Source organism: Lepus europaeus, chromosome 11 (genome assembly GCF_033115175.1).
Source record: "Lepus europaeus isolate LE1 chromosome 11, mLepTim1.pri, whole genome shotgun sequence".
Lineage (NCBI taxonomy): Eukaryota > Metazoa > Chordata > Mammalia > Lagomorpha > Leporidae > Lepus > Lepus europaeus.
In genome coordinates, this window is record NC_084837.1 from 116,481,490 (window position 1) to 116,495,377 (window position 13,888).

The window sequence follows — 13,888 nt, forward strand, 5'->3', positions numbered from 1 at the left end:
ATCTGAATAATATCATATTTTTAAAAACTGCTATTAGGTAAGGTAAAATTATATTTCAGTATTGTTTTAAATGTGTTGGAAATAAAACTAAAAAGTAGTAAGCTTTGGAGGAAACTTTAAAGTTTATTTTAATTTTTATTTGAGAGAGAGAAATGAAAGAGACATAAAGAGACAGTGGGGGAAGAGAGAGAGAGTGAGCACTCCTTCTCCCACCCCACTCCCCATCTACTGGTTCACTCCCTGAATGCCCACAATGACTGTTCCTGGGACAGGGCTGGAAATAGGAGCTTGGAACACAATCCACGTCACCCATGTAGGAGGCAGGCCCCAGTTACTTGAGATATGACTCTTGCCTCCTAAGGGTCTATATTAGCAGTAAGCTGGATTCAAGGGCCAGAACTAAGAATTAAACTCAGGTACTCTGATATGGAGGCAGGTGTCTAACCTGCTAGACTAAAAGTCTGCTCCCTGAGATTTATTTAGTATGAACTCAATTGTATAGTTAGATATGGGTATCTATCTAAGTTAATGTTTTCTCATTTTTTTTCTTTCTGTTTTTCAATCTTCAGGGAGAGAACATTGGAAGAAGGGACCCTCTGTACAACAGGTAGCTCACGATATTGATGGTAAAAATTGCATGTGAGGTTTACACGAAGTACTTAGTGCAGCTGGCTAATTGTTATGCATAACTGCTCTGAGTATAAGTGGATACTCATTGTAAATGCTACTGTTTCCATGCCCAGTGGAACTTAGGTATTAAGATCGTGAGATCCTATCAGCATGGGACAATGGTCTTAGCCACAATGGGTGTACCTTAAATGTATAGTCTCCTAACTGGACCCTTGAGCATCAGCGAGGTATCACACCCCCTGGAGATTCTTAAATGATGTGTTCTAGCTTGGCAGGTCGTAGACAGTTTTCCTCTATTGTCTTTTATTAACTGAGTGTAATATTTACTTTTGTGGGAAAATTCCAATGCAGTAAGCAATGAAGGAAACAGAGGTCAAACCTGATGACATATTGTGATTTTAGTAGCATTGTTGACATTTTTATTTCTTTTCAGTCTTTTTTTTTCCATTTGAACTTGGGGACTTTAAGAAATATGTGAAATATGTGCAATACTTGAAGTAATTCATACACAGTACTAACTTTATTAACAAATCACTATTTAACCCTGGTTTTGTGTCTCAGTTTGACTAAACGTCTTGTGTTTTCCCCTAATCATTTTGAAGAGGGTTGGCTTTCTGCCCTCTAGCTCACATGCGAGCACAGGCAGTGCTCCTCTACCGCCGGCTGTTTCCTTCCAGGCTCTCAGCTTCTCTCTAGTGAGAGGAACCTGGGCACTTCCAACCCTGAGGAGAGAGTGAGCAGGTACCTTCTGAGCCACCTCATCATCATTCTGCATCAGTTCCTTCCCACTCACCGGGACCTGAAAGCTTTATCAGAGCTGGCTTTCCTTTTCCGTTTGTGAGAATTGATATGTTCATGCATGGGTCATGTTGTTGACATTTTTATTTTCCATCTGGAACAGCTGTCCCAACTTTCTCCTTGTTTTTCACATAAGACGGAGTAGATTGAAGTCAAAAGTATGCTGTGATGTGTGTACCAGCCATGTACATAAAGTCAGGGAAAACATGAGTGTTAACATGGGAATAATATTTTTAACATGGAAATGATACTATATCTAAGACAGCACAAGGAGTTAATATTTTTCTATGAACAGTAGACTGAGGGTTTCTAATTTCTATGTTTCTGTTATTTATTGAATAAACTTTGTACTAAGAGATATGTAACCCCTGTTTTCAAGAGACCTACAGTATAAGTGTAAAAACACTAATTTGGTTGTTTATTCAGTAAATATCTGTTGAACACCTACAATATTCTAACTACTGTTTTTAGTGCCAGATGTTGTAGAAAAACTCTACCCTTGCACAACTCCCAGTTAGCAAGAGAGAGGGAATGTTTAGAATCATAGCCAGTGCTGTGAAGAGCACTAAATGGGTGCTGTGTGGGAGCAGACTCACAGGTGGAGGGCAGGGCAAGTGGAAGTGTGCTTAGCGTGTCCAGGAGGCATTAGGAGGACAGTGTGGCAGGAGCAGTGAGTGTGTGCATGGGGGAGCATGGGGGAAGGACCTGGAGGAGGCAGGTGCCACATGAAGAAGGACTTTGTTGTGAGCAGTGAGGGCTATGGAGTCTGTCCAGCAGTGACTAATGGTAGCAGGCACTATGATGTGGAGTTTGTGCACCACTCACTGATGGTAGCAGAAGTGGGAGGTGAGCACCCCGCCTGCTGTGCATGCATCCACTGTTCCCTGGAACCAGAAGTGCAAGAGTCTCTCGTCGTGGCTGACACAGCTTTTTCAGGAGGGTTATGGGAAAAGGTAGGGCTAGTATAGTCTGAGCTGGGCTGGGTGGAGCATGAGGCAGTGGGTGAGGACTCTAAAGAGAGGGCTGAGTGTGTGAGTTGAACTGGAAGACAATACAGTGCTCTGGAGAAACAGAACAAGGTTAGAGATGTAGCCAGGGTGCAATTATGGATAGAGAATACCTTCTTAAAGGGGCCTGTCCTACTCATAAGAATGATAGTTTAAAACCCTGCTTCAACAAAACTCAACAAACTACAAAAAAAGTGTCTTGGATGTGTGTTCCATTTTGAGTTTTTAAGTGGAAATACTGCCACCTTGTGTTGTGCACAGCAAAATTCAATAGTGGATAAAACAACATCACTAGCTGGGTGTATTGCTGAGGAGGAAAATGTACTTTTATAACTTCTCACACTTGCCAACCTATGTTTTCCAAAGCGGACTTTGACACATATGCAAAGCGAAGTCAATGTGACGCCAGATCAGAGGGAGCATCAGAACATTCAGGTAAAAAGAGAAAGGAAACCCTTGATATTTCTTCCCTTATGAAGATTTCCAGTGGTGTTGGTGGGATGGGGAGAAGTAGGGAGCAAGAGAGGGTGACATGTGTTGAGAAAAGGCAGGGGGCTTGTCCTGGTTTGTGGTTCTGCTTGCGTTTTCTAGCTCAGTCCCTCCCAAGAGAATTGACTTTTGTTATGAATGTTGGGCCAGCCCTATGTAAATATGGGACATAGAGTGTGCTGTAGAACCTGATGTGTAACTGTTTACAAGAAAAGGAAAATCGTTTTATTTAAGCCTTTGTTGTAAGTGTATCTTTTTTTGTGGTGAAAACCATATGTTTGTATTCATGTTGGAAAATTAGGTAACAAAAAAATTAGATGACTTAATTAAATGACCAAAGTGATGGTAATTAATACAAATAAAGTGTCATCTAAACTTTTCCTTAAGACATTTCTAATTTTGATAAGGAAAAATAATTTAGTTACATTAAATGCATAGTGCTTTTTATCTTTTATTTTGGTGAAGGGTTTAAAAAGTAATCGTGTTGATTACAGTGGAGAAAGAATCCATACTTAGTTTATTTTATGGTTGAAACACCATTAAATTACAAACTGAACAGCTGTTTTCAGTATAATAAGAGCATTTTATTTGGGCTTTCTTGGTTTATTATGTGGTGTTTACAAGGGGAATTATTACTTTAAAAAAATTGAGAGGCAGAGATAAATAGTTTCCACTGAGTGAATTACTTTCCAAATACCCCTTAGGGTCCCAAGTTGAAAGTCGAAGCCAGAGCTGGGAACCCAATCTAGGTCTCCCACAAGGATGATAAAATCCAAGCACTTTTTTTTTTTTTAAAGATTTTATGTATTTATTATGAGAGGTAGAGTTACAGATAGTTAGAGGGAGAGACAGAGAGAAAGGTCTTCCTTCCATTGGTTCACTCCCCAAATGGCCTCAACAGCCGGAGCTGCGCCGATCCAAAGCCAGGAGCCAGGTGCTTCTTCCAGGTCTCCCACGTGGGTATAGGGGCCCAAAGACTTGGGCCATCTTCTATTGCTTTCCCAGGCCACAGCAGAGAGCTGGATTGGAAGAGGAGCAGTCGGGACTAGAAGCGGCACCCATATGGGATGCCAGTGCCGCAGGCAGAAGATTAACCTACTGCGCACCACAGTGCCGGCCCTAAATCCAAGCACTTAAGCTATCACTCCTACCTCTCAGGGTTTGCATTAGTAGGAAGGTGGATTAAGGAGCAGAGCTGGGCATTGAACCCAGGCACTCAGATGTGACTTGGAAGTCTTTTTTTTTTTTTTTTTTAAGATTTTATTTGAGAGGTAGAGTTACAGACAGAGAAAATAGAGACTTACAGACAGAAGAGAGAGAGAAAGGTCTTCCTTCTGCTGGTTCACTCCCCAAATGGCTGCAAAGGCCAGAGCTGAGCCAATGCAAAGCCAGGAGCCGGGAGCTTCTTCCGGGTCTCCCATGTGAGTACAGGGTCCCAAGGACTTGGGCCATCCTCTACTGCTTTCCCAGGCCACGGCAGAGAGCTGGATTGGAAGTTGAACAGCCGGGTCTCAAACCGGTGCCCATACAGGATGCTGGCTCTTCAGGCTAGGGCATTAACCCACTGCGCCACAGTGCCGGCCCCTGTACAGGAGCTGTCTGTGATGTCTTCTCAGGGCCCTGACTGATGATTAATTGAACAAAGCATCAGCATAGTGTCATAACCTGTGAGGGTTATGAGTTAGAATGGCCTGTTTCCAAGTGCTGCTTTTGTTTTTCATTAATTGAAAACATGACGGTTGGCTCTCGCATGCATAATTGAGCTCGTTAGATGTCACCAAATAGTTACATTACTGAGCTGTAGATTGTAGATCATTTGCGTGTCATTGAAATTATTATATTTTTGTACTTATATCTGTTTTATATATTTGTCTATAGATGATAGTGAATTGATTTTTTTTAAAGAATTTCTTCTATAAGAGTTTCTCTCCTACTGTTGGCCTAGCATCTGTTATCATTATTATTTAAGGACTTGGAGATTGAAAATGAAGATTTGAAAGAGAGGTTGAGAAAAATTCAGCAAGAACAAAGAATACTACTGGACAAAGTCAATGGTTTACAGTTACAGCTGAATGAGGTAAATAATCTGCATAACCAAAAATAGAACACCTTTTACCACAGGTGAGCATTATCAGCAACAAGTTCTTAAGGATCCCAGGAGTTGGGTGTAAAGGAGGTAGCATCAGGTTATACCCTTGAGGAGATTTCCGTCTAGCTAGGGACCAGGCCTGTTCCTTGAGACTTTTCCTGTTAAGTCTAGAGCCAGCTGGCAGGTCAGGATGGTGCGGGGACATTGAGGGAAGGAGAGGTCAGTGTGAGCCACTGCTCCTGGGAGGCTGGAGCTGGGACTGACAGGAGGTAGGACATCAGAGGACACTCCAGAGAGCAGGGTTGGGGACAGAATCACAGCAGTGGTGAGATCTCTAAGATCTTTGTCATGAAAGAACTGGCAGTGCTAGAAATACCTACAAATCATTATTTTCAGAGGGAAAGGAGGAAATATATGACAGCCAGTATAATTGTTACACTTTTTAAATGCACATTTTATCATGCCCATTACTTGTCACAAGTGAACTTTTAGATGATACTTACTTTTCAGGTATAATGGTGTGGCTGTGGCCTTATACGATTGTGGTTTTCTCTGTTGCTTTACTCTCTTTCTGCTTGTTTTAGGTTTCCCTAAAACAATATATTCAAAAGCAAATTTGTGAATTTAGTTTAAAGATGTACTTAGTTCTTTATTTGAAAGGCAGAGTGAGAGAGAGAGGAGAAACAGGAAGAGGGAGAGATCTTCCATCTGCTGGCCGCAACAGCCAGGTCTGTGCCAGGCTGAAGCCAGAAACTTGGAACTGCATTCAGATCTCCCATGTAGGTGGCAAGGGACCAAGCACTTGGGCCATGTTCTGCTGCCTTCCAGGCCCATTAGTGGTGAGGCGGGTCAGAGCAGTTGGGACTGGAACTGGGCCTCTGATGGGGAATGCCAGCATCACAAGATCAGCTTCACTTGCTGTGCCACCATGGGGACCCTGCACATTGGTGATCTTGTCTTTCATTTGGAAATCCATTTTTTGTTCTGAGAGCACTCCAGCTGCCTTCACTGCGGAGAGAACCTCAGAATCGTTTATGGATGTCCTTTCTTACCAACTCCCTTGAGTTGGTTTAATTGCCTGAAGAGCCATTAGGATTAAAGTTGTGACAAGCTGAGCTCTAGATGGGTTACACTTGAAGAACAAATCGTGGATTGCTAGAAAAATATAAAGGATTCGGGGCCGGTGCGGTGGCGCAGGAGGTTAATCCTCTGCCTGTCACGCTGGCATCCCATATGGGCGCTGGTTCTAGTCCTGGCTGCTCCTCTTCTGATCCAGCTCTCTGCTGATGGCCTGGGAAAACAGTGGAGGGTGGCCCAGGTCTTTGGGCCTCTGCACCCATGTTGGAGACCTGGAGGAGAGTGAGTCAGCGGATGGAAGACCTCTCTCTCTCTCTCCCTCTCACTGTATGTAACTCTACCTGTCAAATAAATAAATAAATAAGTAAAAGAAAATATAAAGGATTTATCCAGATATGGCAAAGGAAGAAAAGGCATGAAACATTTGAAATCTTATGAGAAAAAAGTAATTATTGATAATTTTCAAAAATTGAAGAACAATTTGATTTTGGACAATAGTGCAGTTTTATATATCCCTACTAGATGAATAGGAAAATAGGCAGGGCTGGATACCACATTATGGAACTGTGCCCCATCAGATTTGAAGGCAGGGTCTTCAAAAGAAAGAAAAGACTGACTTTCTTAGAAAAGAAAGACTGCCTGAAGGCAGAACGTGTATATCACAAGGAGAGACCAGCAATGTCTGCAGAATGCTGATGAAAATGAACCTTCAACCTAGACTTGTTTACCCATACAGTCTTTGCAGAATGAGGGCAAAATGAAGACATTTTAAGATTTCCAATATGTAAGAGAATAGTACCTCAGAAAAAGAACTTCTAGTCTACCTCTAGACCCTCCGAAAAAGAACTGCTTAAGAATCTGCTTCTGCGTGAAGAAATGTAACAACACAGGGGAAAGATATGGTCAACCTCCTTGCCATGGGTGAACCTAGAAATGGGTAAGATGGGTGGTTAAAGTAAATATTCACTAAAAAAAATTAGGCACTGAATTTGGTAGGGGTAATTCCTGCTTAAGATTTAAATTTGACCCTGCACCCCATGGGAGACCAGGAGAAGCACCTGGCTCCTGCCTTTGGATCAGCGCGGTGTGCCGGCCGTGGCGGCCATTGGAAGGTGAACCAATGGCAAAAGGAAGACCTTTCTCTCTGTCTCTCTGTCTCACTGTCCACTCTGCCTGTCAAAAATAAAAAAAAAATTAAAAAAAAAAAAAAGATTTAAATTTGAGGGGTTGGTGCTGTGGCACAGCGGGTTAAAGCCCTGACCTGAAGTGCTGGCCTCCCATATGGGCAGTGGTTCTAGTCCCGGCTGCTCCACTTCTGATCCAGCTCTTTGCTGTGGCCTGGGAAAGCAGTAGAAAATGGCCCAAGTCCATGGGCCCCTGTACCTGGGTGGGAGACCCGGAAGAAGCTCCTGGCTCCTGACTTTGGATCTGCTCAGCTCCAGCCTTTATAGCAATTTGGGGAGTGAACCAGTGGATGGAAGACCTCTCTCTCTCTGTCTCTACCCCTCTCAGTAACTCTGTCTTTCAAATAAATAAATCCATTTTTTAAAAAAAGATTTAAATTTGAACACATATGTTTACTTCCTGTTCCACTGATGTCCCCACTAAAAGTACCATACAGGGACATTTCAAGAGCATCTTTCAGGACAAATAGAGCAGGCCTGATACCACAGTTCCAAAATGTTGAATCTGGAAAGCAGGTGAGTATATGGTAAATGACTTAATAGACTTGAGATCTCTGAATGTGGGGCTAGCAGTGGTGGAAGTGAAGTGACTTATAATGCAGATCCTCTGAAGGATCTCAGATTTGGGAGTGAAAGCAGAATGATGAATTAAAATCTCTTTAATAGATAGGTTCCTAAATCCCCTCCCTTATCTCATTTAGCCTCAACTGCTCTGTTTTATTCTCTTCCTTCAAGGAAGATTAGAGGTTTAACATCTGGAGAGATGAGTGTCTGAATGAGGTCACTGAGTGTAGTGAGGGTAAGTGGAACATTCAGGACAAAACCAGATCAAGTGAGCTCTGGTGTTCTGAGTGCTAGTCCCTGCTAGCCTCCCCCTACTTAGCTACCACGACACTATTGGTGAGCGCTTCATCAGCCAGACAGGAGACTGGAAGTCTTCTCAAAGGCTCTTTGAGCCCAGGAGGGAAATTCTTGAAAATACAGAAATGAAGTGTTCAAAGAGGATCAGCCCAAGCATCTTGCCTTGCAGTAAAGCCTTTCCTCACACACAGTCTTAGATCTTCCAGCCACGCCAGCACCAGAATGCCAGATAACCAGGGAGCACTTCAACTGTGGAAGAGATTCAGTCAACAGGACAAAGTCAGAAGAAATGGATTGGGCATTAAAGGGTCTTAAAAACAAATCCTAAGGAGCAGGTGTTAACCTACTGGTTAAAGGGCTTACATCCCACACAGTAGTGCCTGGGTTCAATACCCAACTCTGGCACCTGATTCTCTCAGGGAGACAGCAGTGATGGCTGTAGTACTTAAGTCCCTGTGACCCATGTGAGAGAACTGGGTTGAGTTCCTGTTTCCTGACTTTGGCTCTAGCCCATCATTTTGGGCATTTGGGGAGTAAACTAGTGGTTGGAAGATCTCTCCATGTCTCTGTCAGTCTGTCTCCATTTCTCCAAAATGAAAACAAAAGCAAAACAACCAAGTCATGCCTAGTACTAATATTTTTAATGAGACAAGAGGATATCATATGTATAATTAAGAACAGGATGTTTTAGAAGAGACATTTCTGATGCCAAAAATAAACCTGAGAAAATGTCTTCCAAGTATTGGAAAAAGACAAAGACTTGGCAAATAGAAAAGGTAGGAATACTGGAGAGCAGATAGGAATTTCAGTGTCTGAATGACTGTTGCAGAGAGAACAGAGGGTAGAAAATCATCCTTAGAATAACTCAGGAAAATTTCTCAGAACTGAAAGACCTGAATTTTCCAGACTGAGAGACCAACAGAGCATGAAGCTAGGTCTACTCTGAAGCATTCATTGTGAAAATTTAGGTTACTGAGGTGAGAGAAGATCCTACAGAGAACCCTCTCAACACCAAACCACTCAAGTCCTATTTTTAAGGTTCAGAAATCAAAATGTCTTTGAATCTCTGAAATGAAACCTTTGGAGTGAGAAGATGGTGCAGCAATGCCTTCAGAATTTTGAAGAAAATAAATTTCACACTAGGATTCTATAGACAGCCAAAAGCCTAGTCAAATGAGAAAATAGATAATTATAATTTCAGATGTGTAAGGTAAATTAGTTATCTTTTGCAGTGTAATAAGTTGCCCTCAAACTTAGCAGCGTAAAATAGATGTTTACCAGCTCATACGCTTTCTGAGGTCAGGAATCTGGAGGTGGTTTGGTGTTGGTTCTGGCACAGGGTCCTGGTGAGGCTGTGGTCAAGCTGTTGCCTGGGGCTGTGCTGACTGAGGACAGGACGGGCTGCTTGCAGGCTGCCTGACACACCCGTTGTCTGGAAGCTGCATCAGAGAGCTCCGTTTTGAACAACAAAATTAGTATTTTGGTTTTAACATTTCTCTAAACATGGACTTTAGAAAGAAAAAAGAGTGTCTGTCTTTTATGTGTACATTGATAGTGGCACAGTCAGCAAAAGAGTTAAGAAGGGACTGAACCATTGCCGGGCATCTGGGATGTGAAGCAGCAGGGGCTGGAAGAGTAGTGGACATGAGACTGGGGCAGAAGGAGCAGTAGGAGTTGGGATTGGAAGTGCTCCTCAGCCGGGCGGCGGGAAGGGTAAGTGATGGCTCATGCAGCAGGGTGGTGAAGCACAGACGTTTTCCTTGCACACCCTCGTCCCCAGTCCTGCTGACGTGAGCCAGTCTTCTGAAAAGGTGGTTGGCAGGCTCCTGTCTTTTAAGGTAAACTTTCAAGAATTGAAGTTCTTTTCTTCTTTTTATATTTAGGAAGTGATGGTTGCTGATGATCTGGAAAGTGAGGTAACATCATGAATTTTACTTAAAGTGATGAGCTTGTTTTGTAAATTGAGAGTGATTTGAGAATGTAAATTGAGAGTGATATGGGCTAGGCGTGCAGCTAGGTATCTCTGGTGAGCTGAATATCAAAAGCCCCCATGTGTAAGTCTCTTCTCCTACTTGTCATTCAAAACACCCCCTTTTCTGGGATACATCTGCTTCCTCTGGCACCTGGAGGGAAGATGCCATGACAGTATGAATATTGAGCTCCACATGGAACTCACTCAGGTGGCTTCATGCCTGGGGAGGACTGCTCCGAGCTCATTAAACAGATCGACAACTGGGAGATGATCTCTGCCTCTTCCCCACAGACCACAGTGTGGAGGGACTCTGTCTCTCCTTTCTCTTCCCTGGCTCCTTTTCCTGTCAGGCAAATCTTGTGGTTCCCTGCCCACTCATGACAAGTGTTTCTCTGTGTCGGGGCAAACCATGCTCACTTTCTGACCGTTTAAATAAACTTCATTACCTTGTGTACCTTATTTTTGTCAGCACTGAAAATGCTTATCTTTGTGCATGGCCCCTTCCTCCATCGCACACGTCAGTAGTGTCACAGAGGTTCAAATCCTGAATTGAGATGGAGACCAGAATTCTTTTTCTGGTTATTGCGTGAAGGGAAAGCATGAAGCCTGCATGTGACAGTAAAAGTGTTTTGAATACAGTGGTGTGGGTTGTCGTGAGCATTTTGTTTTTATTGCCTCTGAATGTCCATTGCTGTGAAACATGCCACAGAAAGATGAAAAATCATCATGAAGAACATGTCTGAAAAGATGTGACTTAAAACAGACAACAGAGGTTGGAATTTCCCAAATACTAGTTGTGTTTATTGTCTGTTTCATGACCAACTAGACTCACAGTTAAACTCCACCAGGTTGGAAACATCATTAACTCTGGTCCCCACAGTGCTCCCTGTTGACATTTTCTAACTCCTATTTTAACCTAGTTTCAAGCACAGGGTGGTTTTACTGTGTATTTGCTCCTTTCTGTTCCAGAGAGAAAAGCTGAAGTCCCTTTTGGCAGCCAAAGAAAAGCAGCATGAGGAAAGCTTAAGAACCATCGAGACTCTGAAAAATAGATGTAAATATTTTGAGGTAACGAAACTTAAATCATTTCCTCAGTTCATTCTGAGTATTGGTGAGAGACTTCGCATCAGACTTGACCTTGGTTATGGTTATAAATCTGTTCTTGTAGGGGACCTGGGGCAGTTTGTTAAAGGCCCTGAGCTTGTTCCTTTCAGGCAGAATCAGAGTGATTATCCCTTTCTCTGCTGAGTTGTAAAGGTCGAAGGTCAGATGAGATCCTTTCAATTGGCTTGTGTAATGGACATTCAGTTTTCTTCCTCTGAATTCTTTGTTGTCCAAACTTAACCTTTCTTTTTTTTTTTGACAGGCAGAGTTAGACAGTGAGAGAGAGAGAGACAGAGAGAAAGGTCTTCCTTCCGTTGGTTCACCCCCTAAATGGCCGCTACAGCCAGTGCACCACACGGATCCAAAGCCATGAGCCAGGTGCTTCCTCCTGGTCTCCCATGCAGGTGCAGGGCCCAAGGACCTGGGCCTTCCTCCACTGCCTTCCCGGGCCACAGCAGAGAGCTGGACTGGAAGAGGAGCGACCAGGACAGAATCTGGCGCCCCATCCGGGACTAGAACCCAGGATGCCGGCGCCGCTGGTGGAGGATTAGCCTAGTGAGCCGCATCGCCAGCCCAAACTTAACCTTTTCAAAACTTATATCTTTGCCTGTAAATTGGCAGTGGTTTTGATGGAAATGATACTACAGCGTCATGAATGAGCAGTGGTACCTTCAAGATCTTTGCAGAAGGGACTGTGTGTATGTGGATTAGTTAGGACATTTGTGAGAGCAGTGTGTCCACCAAGCTGAGTGCATATACTCGCCTTTGGTCAGGCCCATCAGTTTTTAAGTTTTTGGGGGCATGTTTTCTTTAAACTTTTTGTGGGGTAATTTTCCCTCAGGAGGGAGACATGGTAAAAGTCAGTGAGTTTCCACAAGTGGGCGCCTGCAGTTCTAGAAGCCTGCCTCACTGCTTCTTGTCCCTGCTTCCTTCTTCGACTGTTAGCTGCACAGTGCATTCTGAGGGTTGCTGTGTCCATTTTCTAAGTGTCATTCATCACTGAGGTCACTAAGGAGTGTGGATGATTCAGCATGGATCTCCTAGCCAGGTTGGGCATTAAACTCCAAAGTATGATAAAGAATAAGGGCCGTGGGCTGTTTGTACTGCTGTAACAAAACACCTGAAACAGGATCATTTATAAAGAACAGAAATTAGTTTCTCAGAGTTTGGGGGACTGAGCAGTCCAAGACGAAAGTGCTGGTGTTTGGTGTCTGCTGAGGGTCTTCTTGCTGTGTCGTTGCCTGCAGAGGACTGAGACTTGTGTCCTTAATAAGTGGAGGGCAGGAGGGGGCAAGGCTCGTTCCTTGCCCCTCTTGCATGGGTGCTGATGCACTGATGATTTATCCCCACCACTTAACACCACCACGATGAGACTTATGTACATTGGTTTGGATAGCATAAAAATTTTGATAATGTTAACTTTTCCAATCCATGAACATGAAAGGTTTTTAATTTTTTTGGTAGTCTTCTATTTCTTTTATTAGTGTTTTGTAATTTTCATTGTAGAGGTCTTTTACATCCTTGGCTAAGTTTATCCTAAGGTATTTAATTTTTTTTTGTAGCTATTATGAATATGATTGCTCTTCCAAGTCTGTTCTCAACCAGGCCATTGTTGATGTATACAAATGCTATATTGCTTTTGTATCCTGCCACTTTGCAGAATTCTCTTTTATCAGTTCTAATAGTCTTTTGGTGGAGTCTCATGGTTCCTCTATGTAAAGGATGTCATCTGAAAACAGGGATAATTTGACTTCCTCCTTTCCAATTTATATTCCTTTGATTTTTTTTCTTGACTAATGGCTCTGGCTAAAACTTCTACAACTATTTTGAATAAAAGTGGTGAGAGTGAACATCTTTGTCTGGTTCCATATCTTAGTGGAAGTGATTTTTCTCTTTGAATATGATGTTGGCTATGGACTTGTCATATATTGCCTTTATTGTATTGAGGCATGTTACTTCTATATCTGATTTTTAAACTTTTTTTTTTTTTATCATGAATGGGTTTTATCAAATGCTTTTTTTACATCTTTGAGATGATTGTATAATTTTTATCCTTCTTTCTGAATGGTTTATAACGTTCATTGATTTGCATATGTTGAACCATCCCTGCATCCTTGGGATAAATCCTACTTGTTCAAGATGGATGATCTTTATGATTGCTGTTGAGTTAGATTTACTACTGTTTGGTTAAGGTTTTTTTTTTTTTTAATTTATTTATTGATTTGAAAGAGTTACACAGAGAGAGAGAGAGAGGTCTTTCTTTTTTATTTTAATTTTTTTTTTCCTTAGGCAGAGTTAGACAGTGAGAGAGAGACAGAGAGGAAGGTCTTCCTTTTCCGTTGGTTCACCCCCCAAATGGCCTATATGGCCAGTGCACTGTGCCGATTGAAGCCAGGAGCCAGGTGCTTCCTCCTGGTCTCCCATGCAGGTGCGGGGGCCCAAGCACCTGGGCCATCCTCCATTGCCTTCCTGGGCCACAGCAGAGAGCTGGACTGGAAGAGGAGCAACCGAGACAGAATCCGGCGTTGCAACCGGGACTAGAACCCAGGGTACCAGCGCCGTAGGCGGAGGATTAGCCTAGTGAGTTGCAGCGCCAGCCGAGAGAGAGGTCTTTCATCCAATAGTTCACTCCCCAGCTGGTTGCAACAGCAGATGCTTCGCAGATCCAAAGCCAGGA

General features: G+C 42.9%; 1 protein-coding gene across 7 annotated transcripts in view; it reads left to right on the forward strand.

Moving 5' to 3' along the window:
• The window catches only part of UACA (uveal autoantigen with coiled-coil domains and ankyrin repeats), a 117,559-nt gene that overhangs the window by 83,157 nt on the left and 20,514 nt on the right, over positions 1–13,888 (forward strand). For 6 of the 7 annotated variants that reach the window (XM_062206553.1, XM_062206552.1, XM_062206551.1 and 3 more), the window contains exons 9-13: positions 570–607; positions 2,802–2,870; positions 4,894–5,001; positions 10,019–10,051; positions 11,077–11,175. In XM_062206553.1, coding sequence (XP_062062537.1) covers positions 570–607; positions 2,802–2,870; positions 4,894–5,001; positions 10,019–10,051; positions 11,077–11,175 — 347 coding nt within the window. The remainder of the gene's footprint in view (positions 1–569; positions 608–2,801; positions 2,871–4,893; positions 5,002–10,018; positions 10,052–11,076; positions 11,176–13,888) is intronic. The other variant, XM_062206556.1, reaches the window with a different exon arrangement.